The sequence below is a fragment of the Durio zibethinus genome, chromosome 22, assembly GCF_047325235.1.
Source record: "Durio zibethinus cultivar Kanyao isolate XHJ-2024 chromosome 22, ASM4732523v1, whole genome shotgun sequence".
Taxonomy (NCBI): Eukaryota; Viridiplantae; Streptophyta; class Magnoliopsida; order Malvales; family Malvaceae; genus Durio; species Durio zibethinus.
In genome coordinates, this window is record NC_143183.1 from 5,527,533 (window position 1) to 5,548,190 (window position 20,658).

General features: G+C 33.0%; 4 protein-coding genes and 1 pseudogene across 6 annotated transcripts; 1 reads left to right on the plus strand and 4 right to left on the minus strand.

The window, feature by feature from the left end:
- Positions 1-1,448: 1,448 nt before the first annotated feature.
- Positions 1,449-4,392, plus strand: LOC111307285 (protein ECERIFERUM 26-like). Its single transcript, XM_022905303.2, has 2 exons — positions 1,449-2,050; positions 3,329-4,392. The coding sequence occupies exons 1-2, from the start codon at positions 1,523-1,525 to the stop codon at positions 4,223-4,225; spliced, it is 1,425 nt and encodes a 474-aa protein (XP_022761038.2). The 5' UTR covers positions 1,449-1,522; the 3' UTR covers positions 4,226-4,392.
- Positions 4,393-5,139: 747 nt separating this feature from the next.
- On the minus strand, positions 5,140-7,285 carry LOC111307057 (receptor-like protein 33). Its single transcript, XM_089751741.1, has 2 exons — positions 5,744-7,285; positions 5,140-5,551 (listed from the first exon to the last, which is right to left on the minus strand). Exons 1-2 carry the CDS (start codon positions 7,189-7,191, stop codon positions 5,434-5,436), a joined length of 1,566 nt encoding a protein of 521 aa, XP_089607867.1. The 5' UTR covers positions 7,192-7,285; the 3' UTR covers positions 5,140-5,433.
- Positions 7,286-8,867: 1,582 nt separating this feature from the next.
- On the minus strand, positions 8,868-14,309 carry LOC111307840 (chaperone protein dnaJ 20, chloroplastic-like). Its single transcript, XM_022906126.2, has 3 exons — positions 14,199-14,309; positions 10,510-10,972; positions 8,868-9,256 (listed from the first exon to the last, which is right to left on the minus strand). Exons 2-3 carry the CDS (start codon positions 10,927-10,929, stop codon positions 9,107-9,109), a joined length of 570 nt encoding a protein of 189 aa, XP_022761861.2. The 5' UTR covers positions 10,930-10,972; positions 14,199-14,309; the 3' UTR covers positions 8,868-9,106.
- On the minus strand, positions 14,074-15,488 carry LOC149512506 (uncharacterized; annotated as a pseudogene). Its single transcript, XR_016331902.1, has 4 exons — positions 15,438-15,488; positions 15,092-15,309; positions 14,571-14,646; positions 14,074-14,324 (listed from the first exon to the last, which is right to left on the minus strand). The product of XR_016331902.1 is annotated as an uncharacterized LOC149512506 (transcript).
- On the minus strand, positions 15,020-20,059 carry LOC111307841 (uncharacterized). 2 transcript variants are annotated; one of them, XM_022906129.2, is made up of 7 exons: positions 20,025-20,059; positions 19,052-19,596; positions 18,217-18,657; positions 17,575-18,088; positions 15,939-17,113; positions 15,627-15,821; positions 15,020-15,535 (listed from the first exon to the last, which is right to left on the minus strand). In XM_022906129.2, the coding sequence occupies exons 2-7, from the start codon at positions 19,581-19,583 to the stop codon at positions 15,501-15,503; spliced, it is 2,892 nt and encodes a 963-aa protein (XP_022761864.2). In that variant the 5' UTR covers positions 19,584-19,596; positions 20,025-20,059; the 3' UTR covers positions 15,020-15,500. The 2 variants fall into 2 exon arrangements, with proteins under 2 accessions (XP_022761864.2, XP_022761862.2); XM_022906127.2 differs by having other exon boundaries at positions 15,627-17,113.
- Between the last annotated feature and the right edge of the window lie 599 nt (positions 20,060-20,658).

Sequence of the window (20,658 nt, forward strand, 5' to 3'; positions counted from 1 at the left end):
TGTAAGTGTTTTGAATGTTCCTTTAATAATTAATTCAATTGAATAAGAAATTGATTAACTTTAATGTTTGGGATTAATATCAAATTCGTTATTGTCATCATATTTTAGTCTGATTGAAGTTTATCATTGTACTTTTAATTTTGTTGATTTTTGACATAAAATAATTAAAATTGATGAAAATTTGCCATTTCTAGTAATTGGATGTGACTCATAAAATATTTTAATTTTGTTATATTTTGTTCTAAAATTAATAAATTAAAAGTATAATGATAAAAATTTATGATTTGCGTTGTTGAAACATTTCGTTAAAATTTTTAATTTTTGATAAAAAAAATTAATAAAATTATAATTATAACGATAACTTTTATCAATGGAACATTTCGTGAAATATTACAACTTTATAATTTTGTTAAAAATTAACAAAATTACTAGTATAGTGAAAAAAACCCCATAAATTAAAATTTAATGACAAAATTTAATATTGAATCATAATATAATAGTGAATTTGACCTTAATCCCTTAAGTTTTTGAATAAAGGATATATGTGCTCATCATTAGTTAATTACATATATTAAATAATTTTATTTATTTCTTTTAAACTTTATTTTATAAAATTTCTTATAAGTCGAACGTCATAATAACATTAAATTGATGCGGACATTCCTCAAACAGGCCGACTGGCAGTCGATCAAATGAATTATTCTTTTAATATATATATATATATATAATTGAAATGATCTCTTAATTTTAAAAATTCTAATTTAAGTAAATTTTAAGGATCAATACATGCATCTGTAATTGAATTAAATATTCAACGTAATCCATAACTAATTAATTTTGCAAAGTGTTGATTGTACTTTTGATACTTATATTTTGAAAAAATGTATAAATTAATACTTAAATAAATAAAATATATATTTTGTACTCTTAACTTTTAAATAATATACAATTTATACAGTAATTTTTTAAATTATGTATCATATCAACTCAAACTCTAATAATTCTAACCATATCAGCTTATATTATAGCCTTTGATAAATATTTTTAAATTATATATTTATTACACATACTATTAATATTTTTTTGAATATAAAACAAAAATAAATATTTTTACTTAAATGATAAAAATTATTTACCCATCATAATTGTCACGGTATTGTCTGACTTTGATTTTAAAATTGAATTCAAATGATTTATCCAACTTTTTAAGAGATGTATTTTTGCAAGTGCTGAAACCCAGCACATGGAATTTCCCGTCCCCTACCCATTGACGTGGACCTCCCTTTGCATATGAAAATGAACACCTTATCTTGACAAAGGCTAACCTTAATAAACCTCTTAATTTGGTGCATCAAAGCGGTGTTCATATCCATTTCGAAGCGGTGAACTTTTAATGCAATGCCAAAGTGGCCAACCGCTTGACATCCAACAAACCAATGAAAAAAGAACTAAAATAAATGTTCCCATTAAATCACCCACCGGTTTTGCTTTTATAACCAATTTATATGGCCCCCCTTAGAGCATGTCCAAAAGTACCAATGTATCCAAATCCTTTCACAAAATTTTAGCTCATTTCTTCCCATTTATGATCTCTTACTCTGCTACTTTCAATCATCAAAGCATGGTTTTACCAGAACAAGAACATCTTGTCTATAACATCAGGCTCTCATCCGTTGGCCCGGGCCGCGTAACTGGCTCAGATGTGGTTCATGACCTTAGCGGCCTTGACATAGCCATGAAACTTCATTACCTCAAAGGGGTTTACTTCTTTACCGACCAGGCAGTGGAAGGGCTAACCATCAGGCAAATGAAGGAAACCATGTTCTACTGGCTCAACGACTATTACATCACTTGTGGGCGGATCAGGAGAACTGAGTCAGGCCGGCCCTATATTAAGTGCAACGATTGTGGGATAAGGTTTGTCGAAGGAGTTTGCGATAAGACAATCGATGAATGGCTAGAGCTTGGAGATGATTCTCTTCACAACCTACTTGTTTACCATCGTGCCATTGGTCCAGAGTTATCATTTTCTCCTTCAGTCTACTTACAGGTAATACAATATTCTCTTCTGTCGCCCAATCTTCAAGGTTCGGTTTTTTTTTTACCTTTTTTTTCTCTTTGCATGGCTTAAAAAAAGTACAATGCAAAATTCGTTCTCTGATTCACAATGACAAAGAGATGCATGTGTATGACAGTGATGATGCTATAAATGGCCGTATCAAATTAATATCAAGCATTAATATTTCATATATCGACAGAATTTCACTTTTTTATACTGTCAGTAAAAAATAATATAATATCTCATTAATAAATAAAATTTAAATTTTTAAAATTTTTAAAAATAAATAATAATAAATTTATTTATGCAAAATTAATGATATGGTCTAAGCTCTAGAAGGAGCATTGTGGTTAGTCTTTGTCACGAAGACAAGGTGCCTATTTGCATTACCAATAGTTAAAGACGTAAATTAACAGAATATTTAGCAAAGAGTTTTTGAATAAGCTTAATTTCTGTTCGTTTATAAAGTTTAAAAGCAATCATGAAAAACATTTTAATATTTATTAATTAAATGAATAAATTAAAAACAAAACAAAATTTATTAATATTAGATTATTAATTTACACTCAAAGTGTAAATAAATAAAACATTTAATAAATAATTTATGAACAAAATTGATTTCTATTTGTTAAATTTAATAAATAATTTCGAGTAATATTTTAGTGTTCAAACAAACCACAAATAAAATAAAATTTAGTCATATTCAATTTATGTACGTACTGTAGCTAATTTACTAATAGGTGAACAAATTATTGTACGATCTGAGTGGTATTTATTGTTGAACACTAATAGTTTTCTGGTACACTTTCTAGGTAAACTTTATGTACCAACTACAAGTTTCCAATGGCCGTGGGCTTGAAAAGTACGGGTAAAAGTTAAAACGAGATGGTAAAAATCTTGTTATTTGCATGCCACTTGTCAACGCCTATACTGTCCAGTAGCCGAAAGAGGAAAGGTCAACTGGCTAGTGTAGTAAAGATAATGACTGATAATATCTTTGCAATAATTTACTTTTTGGGACACTACAAGAGTGCCCTGCTCCTTTACAGGAATGTAAACTAATCGAAAATGAATTAATATTATTATATTTTTCATTTATTAATTTAATTAACGAATTTTAAAATATTATTTATAATTATTTGTTAAAATTAATAAACAAATTTACGAACGGTTTACACACTATTGTAAGGACAAGTTGGTTCTTGTAAACTCTAGTTTGTCTTATTATTGTCCTTCTTTGGTAGTAATTTTAGAGCTTTGCTGGTGCAGGTTACTCGGTTCAAATGTGGAGGAATTTCACTGGGGATGAGTTGGGCTCATATCCTTGGAGATGCATTTTCAGCCTCTGAGTTCATCAACAATTGGGGCCGATACATGGCTAGGCTTAAGTCCAATGGGCCTCTCACCCTCCCTAAGTCACTTGATAATAAGATTGAAAAACCTCATGACCCTAACCAATTTGTCAAAGAACCACTTTCTGCAAAGCAGGTCAACCCTGTTGGAGACCTGTGGATAGCTGCCAATAACTGCAAAATGGAAACTTTTTCCTTCTACTTGAGCACACTACATCTATCGAGCTTACAAGAAAAGATATTAGGTGAAGATGGACGCAAACGAATTTCGCCTTTCAGCTCTGTTTGTGCTGTTATTTGGCAATGTATAGCCAAAGTAAGAGAAGGATTTGAACCACAAATTGTGACAGTTTGTAGAAAATATCCCAACTATGACAATAATGTTCTTAGCAACAGTCAAATTATAAGTGCAATCAAGGCAGATTTCTCTGTAATGGAAGCAGATTTGAAGAAGTTAGCATTGTTGATGGCTGATGATCAGGGCCTGGATGAAAGAAACAAGATTGAAGCAGCTGTGGAGAAAGATGATGGGGTGACAGATTACATTATGTATGGGACAAATTTAACATTTGTGAACCTGGAAGATGCCAATTTATATGAATTGGAATTAAAAGGACAAAAACCAAAGTTTGCATATTATTCAATCCAAGGTGTTGGTGATGAAGGAGCAGTTTTATTTCTTCCAGGGCCCCCAAAAGGTTCTAACACTGAGAATGAAGGCAAACTGGTCACCATAACTTTGCCAGAGGATCAAGTATTGAAGCTCAAGACTGAGTTACAAAGGAGTGGTTTACTTCCAACTGAACTTGAATGAGTGCAGAAATTTGTACATTTTCTGCAATTATTAACACTTTAGCATGTGTTAGTTATACATTTTCTGCAAGTATTAGCACTTTGTTTTGTGTATTTGTGTGCGTGCGAGTTTTTTTTTTTTTTAATTAGCTTGGCTTGTATCTATTGTTAATGTTGTTTAAAATTTACAAAAAATAAATAATAAATAATTTTATTGATTTGGATTCCTTAAATAAAAATATAAAATGATATCTATGTATTCTTATGTAATCTTATATTGCTTATTAACTTAAATTTTTTAAAAAATTAATTTAAAATTAATGTAATAATCATTATTATGAAATTAATTTGATTTAACATTCCAAATTTGATTTTAATGAATTTGATTATCTCTTGATCATTTTAAAATTAACATATTAATTGCATATACATTGCAAGTTCTGTTCTTACAAACTTGATTTCATAAGAGTTATCTCGTATATTTGATATTAAATCTTATTTCATAATAAATAAAATATGTTTTATATAATAAAAAAAATTCTATAAAATATTTTATATAATTAAAATTATATAAAATACTTCAATTAAAATTTGATATTTTTTCTTAATAAAAATTTAACAATTGTTAAATTAAATTTACTCTAAGTAACAGGAAAATAAAAAAAAAAAAAAACTGAAGCTTTTGTTTTAAACTATTAAAATTTAAATTTAATTACAAAAATTAAAAATTTGGCACTATAGCATTCATCATCGGCGATATCAATAAGTTGAATCCATAGTAAATAAGATGGCATAGACATAGATTAGACTGCTGGACAAATGCCAAATACCATTAACACCCCTATTTTGAACTCAAATTTTCAAATTCTACCATAATTACAAGAACCTTCAAAGCTAGAAGATGTTTGCAATTTCTCCTTAAAACACGTCAGACAAAACCTATCACTACCATCAACCTATCTTTAATCTACTAACAAAGGTAAGCGTGTGCATCTTCTTCTAAAGCGAGATCATAACATAGTATCAGAAAGAAATACTTTTTGGACGTCCTTTCACACAAAATGAACTTCATGAAATTAACTCAATAATTATTCCAATAATAATAACAAAATCCCATAAATGCAGAAATTTACAAATGAAGACGCTTATTATCAGAGCTCAAACAAGTAAATATATAAGCAAGGTATCCACTAACTGATAACACCCTGAATCATACTTACCTTAAGTTGTTCAACCATTCAGAATTGGAACCACTTCCATGAAAGTTGAACCCAACTGAACATACATGCTTTTCTGTACCCAGATCTTAATGGAAATATGGTGCATTGGATTAAGTTTAAGCACCAGTCTGACAAGAAGGGCAAGAAAAAAGAATCAGTTGTGGATTACAACAGCAATGAGAACAATTCTAGCTACTCTTGCAAAAAGAAAAAAAAATTTATATATTGTACTCGAACATTTGAGTAAGTGATTGAAGTATGTGTCCCTTACATTTTGAGTGGAGATTGAATCTGTTTTTGGGAATCAGAAAAATACTCACCTAGGCATGATCAGCTGGTTGTAGTGCACGTCTTTTCTTTTTCCATTCCTACGAATCCACTTGGTGACATTCTTTCGCCAGTCTCTCTCGATCTTTCTAACAATCCACCAGGGTCTTCCGGTTGTGAAAACAATGTATCCTATGCTCAATCCTAACACCACTCCACACCCATAGCCCATCATTGCAACTTTCCAAATAAAGGGTATTGCAGAAGTACCTTCATGTGTCACAAACATAGGTCCCGGTGGCTTTGGTCCCTCCTGGTTGTCGCATTGCTTTGACAGTGGGAAGCCACACAATCCCAAGTTACCACTATAAGAATCATTCTCAAATGTATCAAATTGCTTCCCATTGGGGATTGGCCCGACAAGATCGTTTTCCGAAAGATCTAACACTTCCAGGAATGTCATCAACTGAGAAGGAATTCTACCACCGAGCTTGTTTGATGAGAGATCTAATGATTCAATTGCTACCAAATTTCCAAAAGATGGTGGGATAGGACCAGTGAAGTTATTGTGGGAGAAGTTAAGCACTTGCAGTGAAATAAGTTCTCCAAGTTCTTCAGGAATATGTCCACAGAATAGGTTGTTTGAAAAATCCATGGCTGTGAAAATGGCCCAGGTTTTCACCAACTTAAGCTCCGATCTTTTCGTTGTTACATTCACATAAGTTGGGTCCTCATCATAACTAAAGCTATCTCTTCCAGTCCAGAAAAATTTTGACCCCGTATATGTCTCTTCTGGTACATCTCTCATTGCTCTCAAATTTTGGAATAATTTGGTAGGCAAGGGGCCAGTGAGCTCATTTCTGAAGAGATCAATTATCCGCAATGCAGAGAAGTTACATGAAGCTATGGAATTGGGCATCGAACCATGCAATCCATTAAATCGCAGGATAAGAACTTGTAGCCTTGTAAGTGAAGCTAGCCAATGGGGAAAAGCATCAGTCAACTTGTTGTTCCCTAAATTTATAACTTCCAAGGAACTATAATTAGCCAAAGATCGCGGCAGTGATCCTTCCAATTGATTGTCATTGAGAAAAAGATTTCTCAACTGATTATAATACATAAAAGTGTCAGGGATTTTTCCATAGAAGTTATTCATCTGCAAATTCATAAACTTGAGAGAACCGCTGAAATTTCCAAGACATTCTGGAATAGTTCCACTCAAGCTATTTTTAGACAAGTCGAGAACTATAAGCGAACTCCAATTGCAAATCAAAGAAGGGATGTTTCCAGTAAATTTATTCTCTGAAATTAAGAATAATTCCGGAAATTGTGGTGGATTTGGAATTTGAGGATTCAAGCAAGTTGAGAGAATTGGCCCTTGAAGCAAGTTGGAATGAAGGTCAAGAACTTGAAGATTCTTTCCTGGAAATTGCTCCAAAGTGGTCAGAATGTTGTAAGAAAGGTTCAAAATGAGCAATTGTTCCCACCTTCCGCTTCCCATTTGGAAATTCCACCAGAAATCTTGTTATTGGAAAGATCTAAAGCCTTCAACTTTGATGTTCGAAAGAAATTTGGGAACTGTGTTATGCCACAAGAAGAAAATAACACCACACCCAGCTGAGAGGAGTAGTTAACATCATTGCCACTAGTGCTTAATGATAGTAAACTATTATTTGAAAGATCTAGCTCATCAAGATTTTTGAGCTTCAAGAGCATATTTGACTTGATGACACCACTCAATTTGGTCAAATAATCGACATTTAGTTAATAATAAAAATTCTGTCAACATTTTTATTAAAAATATATATCTAAAAATATTTATTAAAATTTTTTCAGATTTTAAATATTTTATATATGTGATGAGATTTTTTAATTTATTGATTTAAGCTTTTATTTTTAATTTTTATTTAATAGTTTTAGTTAAAAATTTCGTAATATCACTTAAAAAATTTCATCTAAATAATTTCCGAACAATAATAGATAGGATAGAGCAGTCGATATGTTCGATTTTAAAAAAAAAATAAAAAACCAATTTAATTGATTATGTTTACAAAAATAATCAAATCAATTTACTTATTTTTAAAAATAAAAAACAATTGAATCGAAAAAATCATCATTCAATTGAAAAATTACAATTTTTACCATTTATTATTATTAATTTTAAAATAATAATTTTGTAATAATTTTTGTCAATAAAATTCCCTTAATAATTTTATCACTAATATTATATTTATTACTTTTAAAAATATATAAATAAAAATATTTTTTATATATTTATATTTATAATATATTTGCCGGTAATGAATAAATTAAGCCATTTGAACCAAATGCAATTCATTTCTATCGTTTGGATCAAATTCAATCCATTTCGATCAATCAATTTGATTCTAACCGACTTATACCCACTGTTATGTGTAAACCAAAATTGGAGGCCAATTGTGAAAATTTCACCGAATTTTTTTTTAAATGAAGCAAGAGACATTGAAAACTGACTTTTTTAGCAAACTTTAAAATGATAAAGCACAATCTTTTCTTACAATTCAATCAAAGAGGCAGCGAAGCTATGGAATTATACAAGATTTCAAAGAACCAAATGTTTTTGTAGATGAGTGCAGTTCTATCAGATTTTACCATTTTTTTTTTTGGAAGTAGATACATTTCTCTCCATGTCATTTCGGCACAAAGGAAAACGAAGTAGCAACCACAACCACATAATTACAGGATCCAACCAAAAGTTATGAAAAGAGCCCTTTCCCAAATGAACTCTTAATCACCAGTCGTCCATTGCCAGTGATGAAAAGAGTAGAGAAAAGGAGTTTTTATGCATCACTGGCAATAACATCGATTAACACTTCTTTTTTTCTTCAATACTCTAATGTAGTATATAGGTTTTCCCCTTCTGTTCTACTTTTTGAGTGGATCTAAATCCATAGTCCATACCTGGCATGGAGAACCGAGGACTTGTTTCCAGGCCAATCTGCCTTGTGATGGGGTATATGATCATCGGGGCTATGGTTGACAAAAGGTTCTAACAACTGATACAAAATTAAAATATTTATAACTTAATTGATACAATGGTTAGTTCAGCAACAAAATTGATCATCTTTTTCCTACCAGTATACCTAACGATCTAGATTCAAGCGCCTTAAGAACAGAATTCATGAAAACAAAGCAAAATTAACTTAAGCAAGTTAAATTCTAACAAATTTATGTACATATCGAGTGTTAGTTTGATTGATATGGATGAATGACAGTGGAGTAGAGGCATTTGATTTTAGAATTAGCATTGAAAGTACTCTGTTTTGAGCAATGCTAACCCAATTGCCATCTATGAAGGGGCAGAATTATGTATACATACAAAAGATAAAACCAAAACTTAGCCAAAAGACCATATGCACAGAGGAAGAGGGGGAGGCTTATTGTTCTTTAGAAAACTCATCCCTTTGCCTGCGCATTCGAGCCCCCCATGACATATTTCCTCCAGCATCCCTGTTCATGCTTCTTCTCTTCAGTTCTGATAGCTGAGATTGCCATCGATTTCTCCACTCGCTCCGCTCTTCTAGTTCCTGGTAGCAAAGAGAATGTAAGAATTTAAAGCAAACGAAACTGATCCTATCAACCAGCCAGTAACCATAAAAGAAAGAAAAGAATGTCGAAACAGAATATGCATATTTGACAGTCCCAAAACAAACTATTATCATTATAGGTCAAATCTTTAGAGGCAGAAAACTGAAAGGAGATGTAACTCTCATGGGAAAAAGAAAACAAACCAAAAGTAGAAGAAAGTTCAGAAGATCATGATAAAAGCTAAGATCAGTGAACTATCATGTTATAATTAAGGGACCAGATAAAACCCAGTGATTTCATTATTAGCATTATAAAATCAGAACAGGTCAATCCTATTTATAAGGGAAAGCAACAAACAAGGTCTTTTTCTTCCCCTAATAACCACAGGCAATTTCATTAAGTATGGGAGGAGCTACAAAAAGTTGATTACCAATGACTACAAAGAAGTTTCATCAAAGTAACGAAATGTTTGAACATGACAAATTAGCCATTGTTATCATCGCAAAGAAACGAAGCCTAGCAAAAGCCAGTTTCACTATATTGAAGGGCAAACAAAAACTCCAGATTAGAACTAGGAACTTAATCAATACGGATTCAAGAAGGAAACAGAACTTGCACTGACAGCAAGCTACTCATACCTGTCTTAAACTCTAAGATAAAATATACCCATCAAAAGATTATAGAGTAAAGAGCATAGTAAATCACAGAAGATGAGATACTCTGTCTTCTCTTACATATACTTGAAACTTCGTTGACACAATTTTTTCCTTCCTTTTTTTCTTCTTAATTTAATTATTTTCATAGGAGCAACCTTCTCTCATGGCAAACAGATTGCTAGGAATGGAAGTAAGTTTTTTCATGTACATCACTGAACTTAGCCAACACAAGTAAAGAGAAAAGAAAACAGATGTGAACTTCCTTTTCAGTTTTTGACTTTTGCTTTCTTCAACAGTCAAAACAAAACTAAACTTCCACCAAATCCCAACTCTACATGGCTTAGGGAACTCTCCCAATTACCAAAATCATGAATCCAGCCGCCCACATAGACATCCAAATGATTAAAATTTGATTTATGGAATGGGAAGAAAGGGGTTAATGAATCTTCACTTCATATGTACAAAAATTCCCAAATAAAAAAAGTAAAAAGAAAAACAATTAACCAAAACAAAATAACCCAGATGCCAAATAATCCCAAAAACACAAGCTAAATCTTACCAAAAAAAAATGAAAATTACGAAGAAAAGCAGTATACCTCATCGTATTGGTAACGTCGTCTAGTAGAGAAAGCAAGATGAATCCCCAAAGCCAAGTCCTTATCATACAACGCCCTCGTCCTCGGATCAGACAAAGTCTCATAAGCCTCCTGGACCCGTATAAACCACTCCGTATATTCCTCCACCCGATCCGGGGGCGACACGTCCGGGTGGTACTTCCTCGCCAGCTGCTTATACGCCTGCTTTATCTCCGGCAAAGTACCCGTTTCAGGTATCCCCAACAACTCATAGAAACTCATCTCCTTCCTTGCTTCATCGATTTTGGCCTTGATTTTGAAAGACCCGAATTGGATCCGGGTCGGGTTGACGGTTCTTCGTAACCGGAGGAAGGAAGTGTCCAGTGTAAAGAAGCGGGCGTCGCTTCCCGGTACCGTCGCCAATCCATAACCGCAGCGCATCTTAATAATCCCTTTCTTTTGCCAAGAATAAATCTTCAATACGCTGCAACAATTACTAATATTTATTCATCAGCTCAATGGTTCTTTGGGCATGTGGTTAGGGGTAGAAAGGATTGAAAAAGAAGATTGGGAAGGGAAAGTGATACGTGTGGGCTATGGGGGAGAAAGGAAAAGGACAGGTTTGGAGGGATTGAGGACAAGTATTTATATTTTTTTATTTTTTATTTAAGGTTATGAACATGAAATTTTAAAATTAGTAAAAATGATTTTAAAAAATATTGAAAATAGTATACATTTCTATATATAAATAATATATATAATAATAATATAATGATAATGACCCTTCATAATAACCACAAAAAATGTTGAATAGATTATTTTAGAATTATTATGGTTATTTAAATTTATCATTGCTCTAAGTACCGTATCAACATCATTTCGAAGAAAAAATCTACGACTAATAATTTAAAATATGATATAATAATATAATATAAAAATAATATAAATAAAAATATAAAAATAATGATTTAAAATTTTAAAAAATTATAAATAAATTTATTAAAATTAAAAATTATATTTTATATTTTTATGTCGATATAAATTATAACACGTAATTTTTATATAAAATATAATACGAACATAATATTTTACATGATACAATAACATGAATTGTTAGAACTAAAAAAATCTAACTTATTAAAATTAAAATTTATATATTATATAATAAATATATTTATTAATGATGTATTAATATTAAAATTTTAATGAATTATCAATTAAATGTGTTCAATAAATTAATTAAAAATATATATATATGAAAATTGTCATATTAATTCTAATATTTTGTAATTATTAATTTAATGTTCATTTATATATCATATATTTTATCACTTGTAGGCAAAATGGCAAATTATGAAAATTTTGCATTTATATTAGTTAGGTTTGTACTTTGTACACAATAAATATTTTTATTTTCCTCATAAAAATTGCTTAAATAAGAAAACAAAATATAAAATTTTATTGCATTAATTTCTATATTTATAAGTATCAATTTTTTTAATATATTAGTATTATTAAAAAAATAAAATATGAAAAGTTAGGACACTAATTTTAATGTTTTATATTCTATTAATTCATAATTTAAAACAAACATTTAATTATATATATTAATCAAGTTTTCAAACTTTTCATGTCTCTTATCATTAAATTTAAAATAATAGAAAAAAAGGATAATATCTTTACAAGATATTGTCATAATAATGTGTGTTTACCTATATATATTTGTTTATATATTTTATTTAAGTTTTTTTTTTAAATAAAAATTAATAGTGCTTTCGAAAAACCTTTGTTTATTATGAAAGTTTCAAATTCAACCTTGAAAAAAAAAAAAGAAAAAGAAGAATTTATGGGTTTTATTTCGCCAATAAATTTAAGAGATGAAAAACATACTTTAAATTAGTTGTAGACTCGTATTGGACGTATTTTATTAAACAAATTGTTGCTTCAAAGAAATTACTTGAAGAGCATAAAAAATTTTCCACTTATTCTACCCTCTTAATTAACTGTCTTCCATATTTTTTTATTTTTATTTTAAATTATCGTTATACAAAAAATAAAATATTTTGTGGATTATTTTTTACTATCTTTATCCCAACTCTGCTTCTTGAAATGAACTAGTATATATCTTGAACTACGCAACATGAAATTGTCATCTATTAACCGTACAAAACCTACTTAAACTTTTTATTAAAAAACAAAAAAAAACAAAAACAAAAAGATAATGAGCAAATCCGCCGCCAAAAAAAAAAAAAAAAAACTTCTGTGGGATACAAAATTAAAACAAGAGGCAACATTAACTACTTAAATAATCCACCACATGCGACGTCGTTTTTAGCTACATTACACTATATTATACTACCATTTGAAGCAACGAAAACGCCATCAGAAATAATCTGGACTTTGTTTCTGCATTTTTGCATGCTTTATCGTGATTTTAATTAAAAACCATATTTTCACAAAGAATTTCACTATAAAATGTTTCATAAAACCTACATCCTACCAAATACATTGAATAAAATAATTGACCTCATTCTTCATCCTTATCAATCTCTTTTCATGAAAATTATTCTTGTTATTTTCATATCATGATACCCAAAATCGCTCATATCCCTCACATTTTCATATATATATAAATATATGTGTGTGTGCACAAATTATCATTAGTATCAACTATTGCCGTCCTAAGACGTGTCCAATTATATTTTTATTTTCAAAATACCGAGAGATTGAAGGTAAATTCAATAGAGACGATAAATTTCATGACAAATGTAGGGTAAGAGGGTGATGGATTTCTATGCAAATATTGACTCCTGCTTCTATTTAAATTAGAAGGTGGCAGAAAGTAATAAGAAACTACAGCTAGACATCAAAATGTTCTTAGCTCATCACCTATTCCCTTTGTTAGACCAGTCAATCCTGGCAACCAGTAGCTTATTTGCCGCCAAGGAGTGAAGATTTGGCAAAAAATTGCGAGAGAAACAGAACAAAACTACAGCAATGGGGGAAACGAGTGAGAGAGATAGAGAGATGGGGTGGGATTGGGGTTGGGGTTGGGAGGGGATTATTGTAAATGAAAGAACATTTTGAAATCCGCTTCATGCCACTCAACTTTTCCAGAGTGTTTGAGACCAAGGCTGAGCTCTTACACCACCATATACGTTCCTCGTCCTAAAAAAGAAACAAAAAATAAAAAAAGGGGGGGGGGGGGGGGGGGGGGCAAGGAAAAGACCTGGAAAAAGAGGAAAAAAAAAAAAGATGGAAGAGGAAAAAAAATTAAGTAAGTTCTAGACACTAACATCACAATGTTACAGTTCTACTCTAGTGCAAATGCATATGCAATCAATAATAGAACAAATGCATCTAGTCTTCAAAGTTGACACATAATGAACTGCTTACCAATTCCAAATGATTAAAACAAAATTCACTCTTGACTCCAACCTAGCCCCAACGAAAAGACCAAATAATGTCTAAAATTCCAAAATGGGAAAACCTGAAAATCTTTAGATGAAGTTTTCCAGGAGTGAACCACGTGACAAAGCAGAATTTAAAGGTTTCCAATTGCTTCTGTTGATCAACAGAATTTTGGTGATCAACCAGAATCAAGTCACTACACCCAAAGATTTAACATCTAGGGCACAAATGCAAGCAAATCTAACTTACTAATTACTACCGTAAACAGAACTCAGCCAAGCAGTGTCATGGAAGATTACCTGTGAAAACCATGAAATTAAGTTAAGTGATCAACCAATCAGCTATGGGGCTCAAATAGAGACGCTATTCATCCTGGCGATATCTGGTTATGCAGGACCTTAAAGTAGCTTTGTCCAAGAACTTTCCTTGGAAAAGGGGAAAAACAAATAGAAAAAAAAAAAGAAAAAGAAAACAATACGGGGCAAGTGAAAAAGATGGAACAAGAGTAAAGAACCAGCTTTATAATACATTGGAGAAAAGTTATAAAGTATTGCAGACAGCAGCAGAGAAATGCATTCATCCACATTTATAGCAATCAACACTAAAGAAATTTCAAAAATGTTAACAGAAAATTTATAGCATAAGCTCTCTGCTACAAACCGACTGCATACCTTCACATAGATCAAGTAAAAATCAACCCTCCAAACTGATCACTGACAGCTCCAAGAGGAAGACCAAGTACATAACCTGCATAAGGTGGGATATAACAGGCCATCCAGACCATCAAAGGCAAATAAAAATGGAACCTATGATCAAGCATCTCAATCAAAGGCCAAGAGTTGTAGGACATCAAGACTGCTAGAAGACAAGGGTGACTGTGGAAAAATATATAGACCAGAAGTAAACAAGGTAGATCACAGACAAACTCAGTAAACAGTGCACTACAGTAAGATCTAACTTCTCAATTTTGAGCATTTTTATTTTCTAGACTACAATATAACAAGTCTCAGTTCTGCAATCAACTGTTGAGAGGACGACCTAAGACTTAATGTAGATGCACACTCTTGCTAGTACATACACAAACATAAATAATTAAATACAGAGGTAGAGGGAATAAATCTAAACAAGGATGCAAACTTTCAAATAAACACTTGATAAATTCACTGTTCAGTAATAAAGATAATGGTCCAACATACATCAAGTAGTAAAAGAAGCTTGCTACAAACATTGCATGGTTGATTGAAGTAGAAAGCAGAACATGGCTTGAAATACTTTATCCATTGTTAATGTCAGCTCAGAGACTTCAATTCCAATCTGTTCCACATGCCTGCAAAGGATAAAAGAGCACAAAGGGCATACATTTATGAAGAACCAATAGACGGCTGAAAAATCCAAACACCAAAAGAAACACTAAGCAATCTCTTAAGTGAACTGCTGTTCATTTAGGAGCCAGAAGCTCATTAAACTCTAAATAAGTTGTTTATATCCGAACAAGCTTGAACTGAACCAAGCTTAAATTGGAGACTCAGAAGTCAGACAGCTTGGAACAGCTTTTGGTCGCAAAAATCCCCCAAGGTCCAGTTCCACATAAAGCCCACAGCTCATTTCTGCTGAGGAGAAATGGAATGATCTGATCCTGAAAAGGAAAACATATAGAAGTTACAATTAGTAACCAACTGTACAATTCTATTATTATAATTTCATTTTTGACGAATAGGCGATATTACCATTACTGTCAAGCCACTGCTTACTATTTGATCTTTCAGGTTTGTTCTGTTCATCTGCATCCAATCTGCTATTTGGTGAGAGTCCTTCATCACTGCCAAACCTTGATAAGTATTTGCTCTTCAATTCCTGGTCACCATTCATTGAAACTTTGGAGTCATAAGCCTCCTCTTTTGAAACCAACATTCCATCATCCCCTGTATTTTTTAAATCATTCACAATGGAAGTAAGCAGCCCACTATCATCTCCAGTCTTTCCTATTTTTTGGCCAAAATGTGGTGAACTTTTATTGTCATGATCCAAATAACACTTACCTTCAGTTGACTTTGACCTAGAACGCCTTCTGTGTCTTGAATCGTTGTCTTCAGAACTTCTTGGAGAAGATCTGCTTCCTCTAGGAGGCCTACCTTCGGAAGATAATAAATGCTTTTTGTCACGACGTTTTGATCTGTCATCTATTTTATCAGTGGAACGATACTTGCCATCAGTAGACTTTGACCTGGAGCGCCATTGGAGTTTTGATCTATTTTCATCTGAATTTCTGGGGGACAGCTTGCTTCCTCTGTGATGCTTAACATCAGCAGATCTTGACCTTGACCGCCTTCTATCTCGATGCTTAGACTTCTTATCTCTACTTCTATCACTCTTCTCTTTGGTGTAATGCCTACCTTCGGCAGATCCTGACCGGGACCGCCTTCTATCACTATGTCTTGAGTCATCTTTTCTCCTTTCATCAATTTTACTGTTGCAGTGAACCTTGCCTTCCACAGAAACAGATCTGGACTGCCTTCTATGTTTTGATTTGTTTTCATCTGAACTTGCAGAAGATCTGCTTCTTACTTGATCCTTACCTTCTGAAGATAATGACCTGGGTCGCCTTCTGCCACGTTGCTTTGATTTTTCATCTGGGATTTCATCCTTTATGTTATCAGAATCAACAGATTTTGACCTAGAGCGTTTTCTGTGTTTCAATTTTCTTTCATCACCATTCTTTGGGGATGACCTACTTCTTCTATGATGCCTTGGTGATCTTGAACCAGGATGGGATGATTTCCTTACCTTTGGTGAACTTTCTCTGCTATGTTTTGGGGAGTCTGAATCCACAGGTGATTTTCTTGTTCGAGGACTAGCACTCCTACTCCTATTTCTCCTTGAAATAGATGAATGATGATCGCGTGATCTCTCCAGATCTCGTCTCCTACTCCTGTCACTGTCATCCCTATCTCTATATGAACGCCGTTCACTATCATACCTTGAACGATGATGAGATCGCACAGGTGACCTGGACCTACGCTCTCGCCGGAAACGAGGCAGAGGTGAATAAGAGCGAGACCTCCTTCTTCGCCTATAACTTATTGGTGACCTTGACTTGGACCTTGACCTTCGCCGATAACTGATAGGTGACCTAGACTTTGATCTTGATCTTCTCCGATAACTAATGGGTGATTTTGATTTGGATCTTGACCTTGCACGAGGAGTTGATGGTGACCTATAAACAGGAGTTATGAATTAGCAGAACTCTGATTTATTTTTAAGGAAATTTGAAGTCAAACAGACAGACAAACAAGGGAACACTTTGATCTGCATTGGTTCTCAATAAGTTAAAATATCATCTGGAAAGAAAAAAGCAAGATTTGACATGAGAGAATCGTTACAAATAGATAGCTGTTATACTGTTCTGCTCATGATTAAATAGCACATCATAATCATTATCTATTGAAAAACAATGTTGCAGCAGTCTATCCTATCCCCATAAATCTAAAGGACCAAACATAGATGTTCTGCATATCATACCAAACCATGAAGCTCTGCTTGCAAATCATATGTAGGCTAATAATAACAGCTTTTAAGGGAAAGTAAAGGAGAACACATGTCCATTCTTTAACAATAAGCCTTAAGAAACAATACATGTATGAAAGGAAATTAACTTGACCTGATGAGGAGATATACCTAGATTTACTGTTAGTTTCCTTCTCTTCGGTAACAAGTCCATCAGCTTTCAGCTTCTTACTTATTTCTGCAGCTCTTGCTGCGGCTAACTCTGTTGCAGACTTCATGCTTGCAGCTCGGTTAGCTGCCTGCTGAGCAGTCAAGGTTTGTTGCATAAGCAAAGCCTGTTGAAATTGCATCTGTTGCATGGCAACAGCTTGCTGCATCATCATAGGCAGAGATGAAGAAGTCAATGATGAAATAGCTGGTTTCTGAGGAAGCGCTTTGGCCATCTCCACATTTAATGGTCGACCACCAATATCCATATTGTTCAATGCCAAAGCAGCTGTTGCTTCCTCAGGTTTTGAATATTCTATGTAAGCAAAATGCTTTGAATCAGTGATTGTACACTCAACAACTGTACCACAGAAGCTAAAAAGCTGCTTCAACTGCTCTGCAGTGAGAAGCGGGCTAAGATTGCTAACTTGTAGGGTTTTTTTCAAAGCATCAGCCTTCCCAGCTTTGTCAGGAGAATCTGACAAGAAGCAGACAACTGTTAGGTTGGGCCCTTGACTAAAAAGGAAATAACAATAAAATAAATAGAACTTAGAAAATAAATTAAAGAAAAAAGGAGAGGGGACAACAAGATAGTGTAAAGAATACCAGCTGAATCTTTGGTTGACTGAGCTTGTGCTTGCACTTGAGCAGCATGAGCTTGAAGGGCCTGAGCAGCAACAATAGCCTGAGCTGCAGCCATCGCAGCAGCAGAAGGTGCCATAGGAACCTGACTGAGAGTACCCATGCTGGTTGTTGCAGCCAAAGCAGTCATCAGCAAATTGTGAGGAGGATGGTTCAATTTGCAATCAGTTTTAGCACAACGGCCATTGAGGTATTCTCGACAAACTTCCCCAAGAGATGCCCCCATTCCCGGTAAAATAGCACCACCCGAAGCACCGGAAACAATGCCTGGGATCATTCCCAATAAGCCAGGGAAAGCTCCAGAAACAGATCCTGTGTAGTTTGGCATGTTGGGCATGGTCTGGTTTACTAGATTTGGATATGTGGATGCAGGAGCCACCCCTAGTAGCCCTCCAGTAGAAGAACCTGCATGACAAAAAATTCAACATCTACACCATAAGCACTAGACTGCAGCCAAGAACAATGCCCAAAAATGAAGCCTAACATACCAACAATAAGTAAGAACAGAAATTCAACAGCAATTTAGATGGCCAGTGAAGCAAAATTATGTGTATGTAGGTTACATCGGGAACTTTTCTCATTCCCAGTCATAAGCCTTCTTCACATAGAACAAGAAAAATAATATACAATTTAGTTTCATATGAAAAGCCAAAGCTACACCAAAGATTTGAACATTAAAAAATTCACATATTACATAAGACAATCAAATAGGGCCAAAAAAACATAGTACAAAATTTTGCATGACAAGTGACAACAAAACATGCAGTTAAAATTTAAGACGTAGCTTTAACAACGTTACCTGCACTAAAGAACACCGGGAAAGGGCTACCCATGATGGGTTTCCCATTGCACTCAATGTTAACCATATAGTTCCCTCTCTTAGGCACCACATAAGTCACCGTGTAAGTCCCATCTCCCATGTCCTTTACAATGCCCTCCTGTTCCGACCCCCCAACACCCACACCTGGCGAAACCTTCACCTTAATCTGTGCACCCCCACTCTGTACTTTCCTCCCATCTGCATCCTTTGTTACCACCATAAACGTGGAGGCTGCACAGGCAGTGCCACCCGCTATTCCTGGTCCCGCAGCCATGCATTTGGCAGGATCCACAGGACCAATTGGCTTGTCCGCCAAGTCACTGGTGTCCTCAGACTCACTATCCGATGAAGCAGCCACCACATCCTTGTTATGGTTCTTATCGACATCCTTAAATGTGGCTTCGAAAGCTGCTTTAGCAGCAGCAGCTTTTTCAGCCTCACTTTTCAGTTTGGCCTCCTCCGCCTGTTTCATCCATATAGGCTTTGAAGCAGTTGAGCTTCGATCCGCCATCAAATCAAAACACCTAAATTTCTAGAAAAATTAGCAATAACCCAGATGCTAAAAGCAAATTTAACAACAAAAAATAATAATTTCAGTTATTAAAAAAAAAAGCATCCATCAAATGTGCTCCAATAAACCTAGCTCAAATTCCAGACTTAAAAAATATTCAAATTCCAATTGACTAAAACTAATGCAACCCTAGAAAGAAAACCTAACAAATTAGTAAAGTAAAACCTCAAATTCGGAACTAAAGAAAAAAGAAAAGTTAGATATTAAGCATCATTTAAAATCTTATTTTTCATAGTTTGATAATATTTGGGGTCCGTTGGACTTTGGTTGGTTTATAAAGAAACTGAAGGAAAAGGAAAGAAAACATAAGAAAAAGTTTAGATTTGTAGATTAAAAAGCTTTCTTGTAATTTAGGACGTTGAAAGAGGAAAGAGGCGTTACCTGTAAATTTGGTATCCGACGGCGAAGATGGGGTTGATAGGGTAAGAATCGGGAGAACAACGTATTTGAGGCGGGGTCGGGGGGCAAAACCGGGATTTTACTCACAATTTTTTAAGTGAAAAATAGTTTAATTCGTTTCGGACCCTATATTTTTTTTCTCTTCATATCCTACTTTTTTTTATCAAATTTTTGTGCAGTTTAAATTATTTAATTATCCTTAAATTTTTGGTAAGTTGTTTTTTTTCCTTTATTATATTTGGTTAATTTATGTTAATTAAGTTATTTATTTTAATTTTAAAATTTTTTATTCATTTAATTTGTAAAATAATTAGAGATATATAAAAAAAAAATTTCAATAATAGAATTTTAAGAAAATTATTGGTGTGTAATTTTTTTCAAAAATTTATAATGAGAATTTTTTTTTAAAATTCGATTAAGGTGTAAGAAGATTTAAAAATTAGTTTTGATATAAAAATTCTTTTTCATTTTTAATTTGAAGAAATAAAATTTGAATAAATTATGGTGATTTAATTGAATGACTAATTATTGGATAAATTATGATTGTATGAAGTAAATTTTATATTTTGATTATTGTATTTTATGAATAGGATTGTGTATTTTATTTTGTTTATTT

Excerpts from the sequence above, each read along its gene's own strand:
- LOC111307285 (XM_022905303.2), top strand. The coding sequence starts at position 1,523 with ATGTCCAAAAGTACCAATGTATCCAAATCCTTTCACAAAATTTTAGCT. Across the intron at positions 2,051-3,328 it reads CTCCTTCAGTCTACTTACAG|GTTACTCGGTTCAAATGTGG; the intron begins GTAATACAATAT and ends TTGCTGGTGCAG.
- LOC111307057 (XM_089751741.1), bottom strand. The coding sequence starts at position 7,191 with ATGGGAAGCGGAAGGTGGGAACAATTGCTCATTTTGAACCTTTCTTAC. Across the intron at positions 5,552-5,743 it reads AACCAGCTGATCATGCCTAG|ACTGGTGCTTAAACTTAATC; the intron begins GTGAGTATTTTT and ends CCTTCTTGTCAG.
- LOC111307840 (XM_022906126.2), bottom strand. The coding sequence starts at position 10,929 with ATGCGCTGCGGTTATGGATTGGCGACGGTACCGGGAAGCGACGCCCGC. Across the intron at positions 9,257-10,509 it reads GACGTTACCAATACGATGAG|GAACTAGAAGAGCGGAGCGA; the intron begins GTATACTGCTTT and ends CTTTGCTACCAG.
- LOC111307841 (XM_022906127.2), bottom strand. The coding sequence starts at position 19,583 with ATGGCGGATCGAAGCTCAACTGCTTCAAAGCCTATATGGATGAAACAG. Across the intron at positions 18,089-18,216 it reads GTCAACCAAAGATTCAGCTG|ATTCTCCTGACAAAGCTGGG; the intron begins GTATTCTTTACA and ends GCTTCTTGTCAG. Across the intron at positions 15,536-15,626 it reads GCAGTGGCTTGACAGTAATG|GATCAGATCATTCCATTTCT; the intron begins GTAATATCGCCT and ends TTTCCTTTTCAG.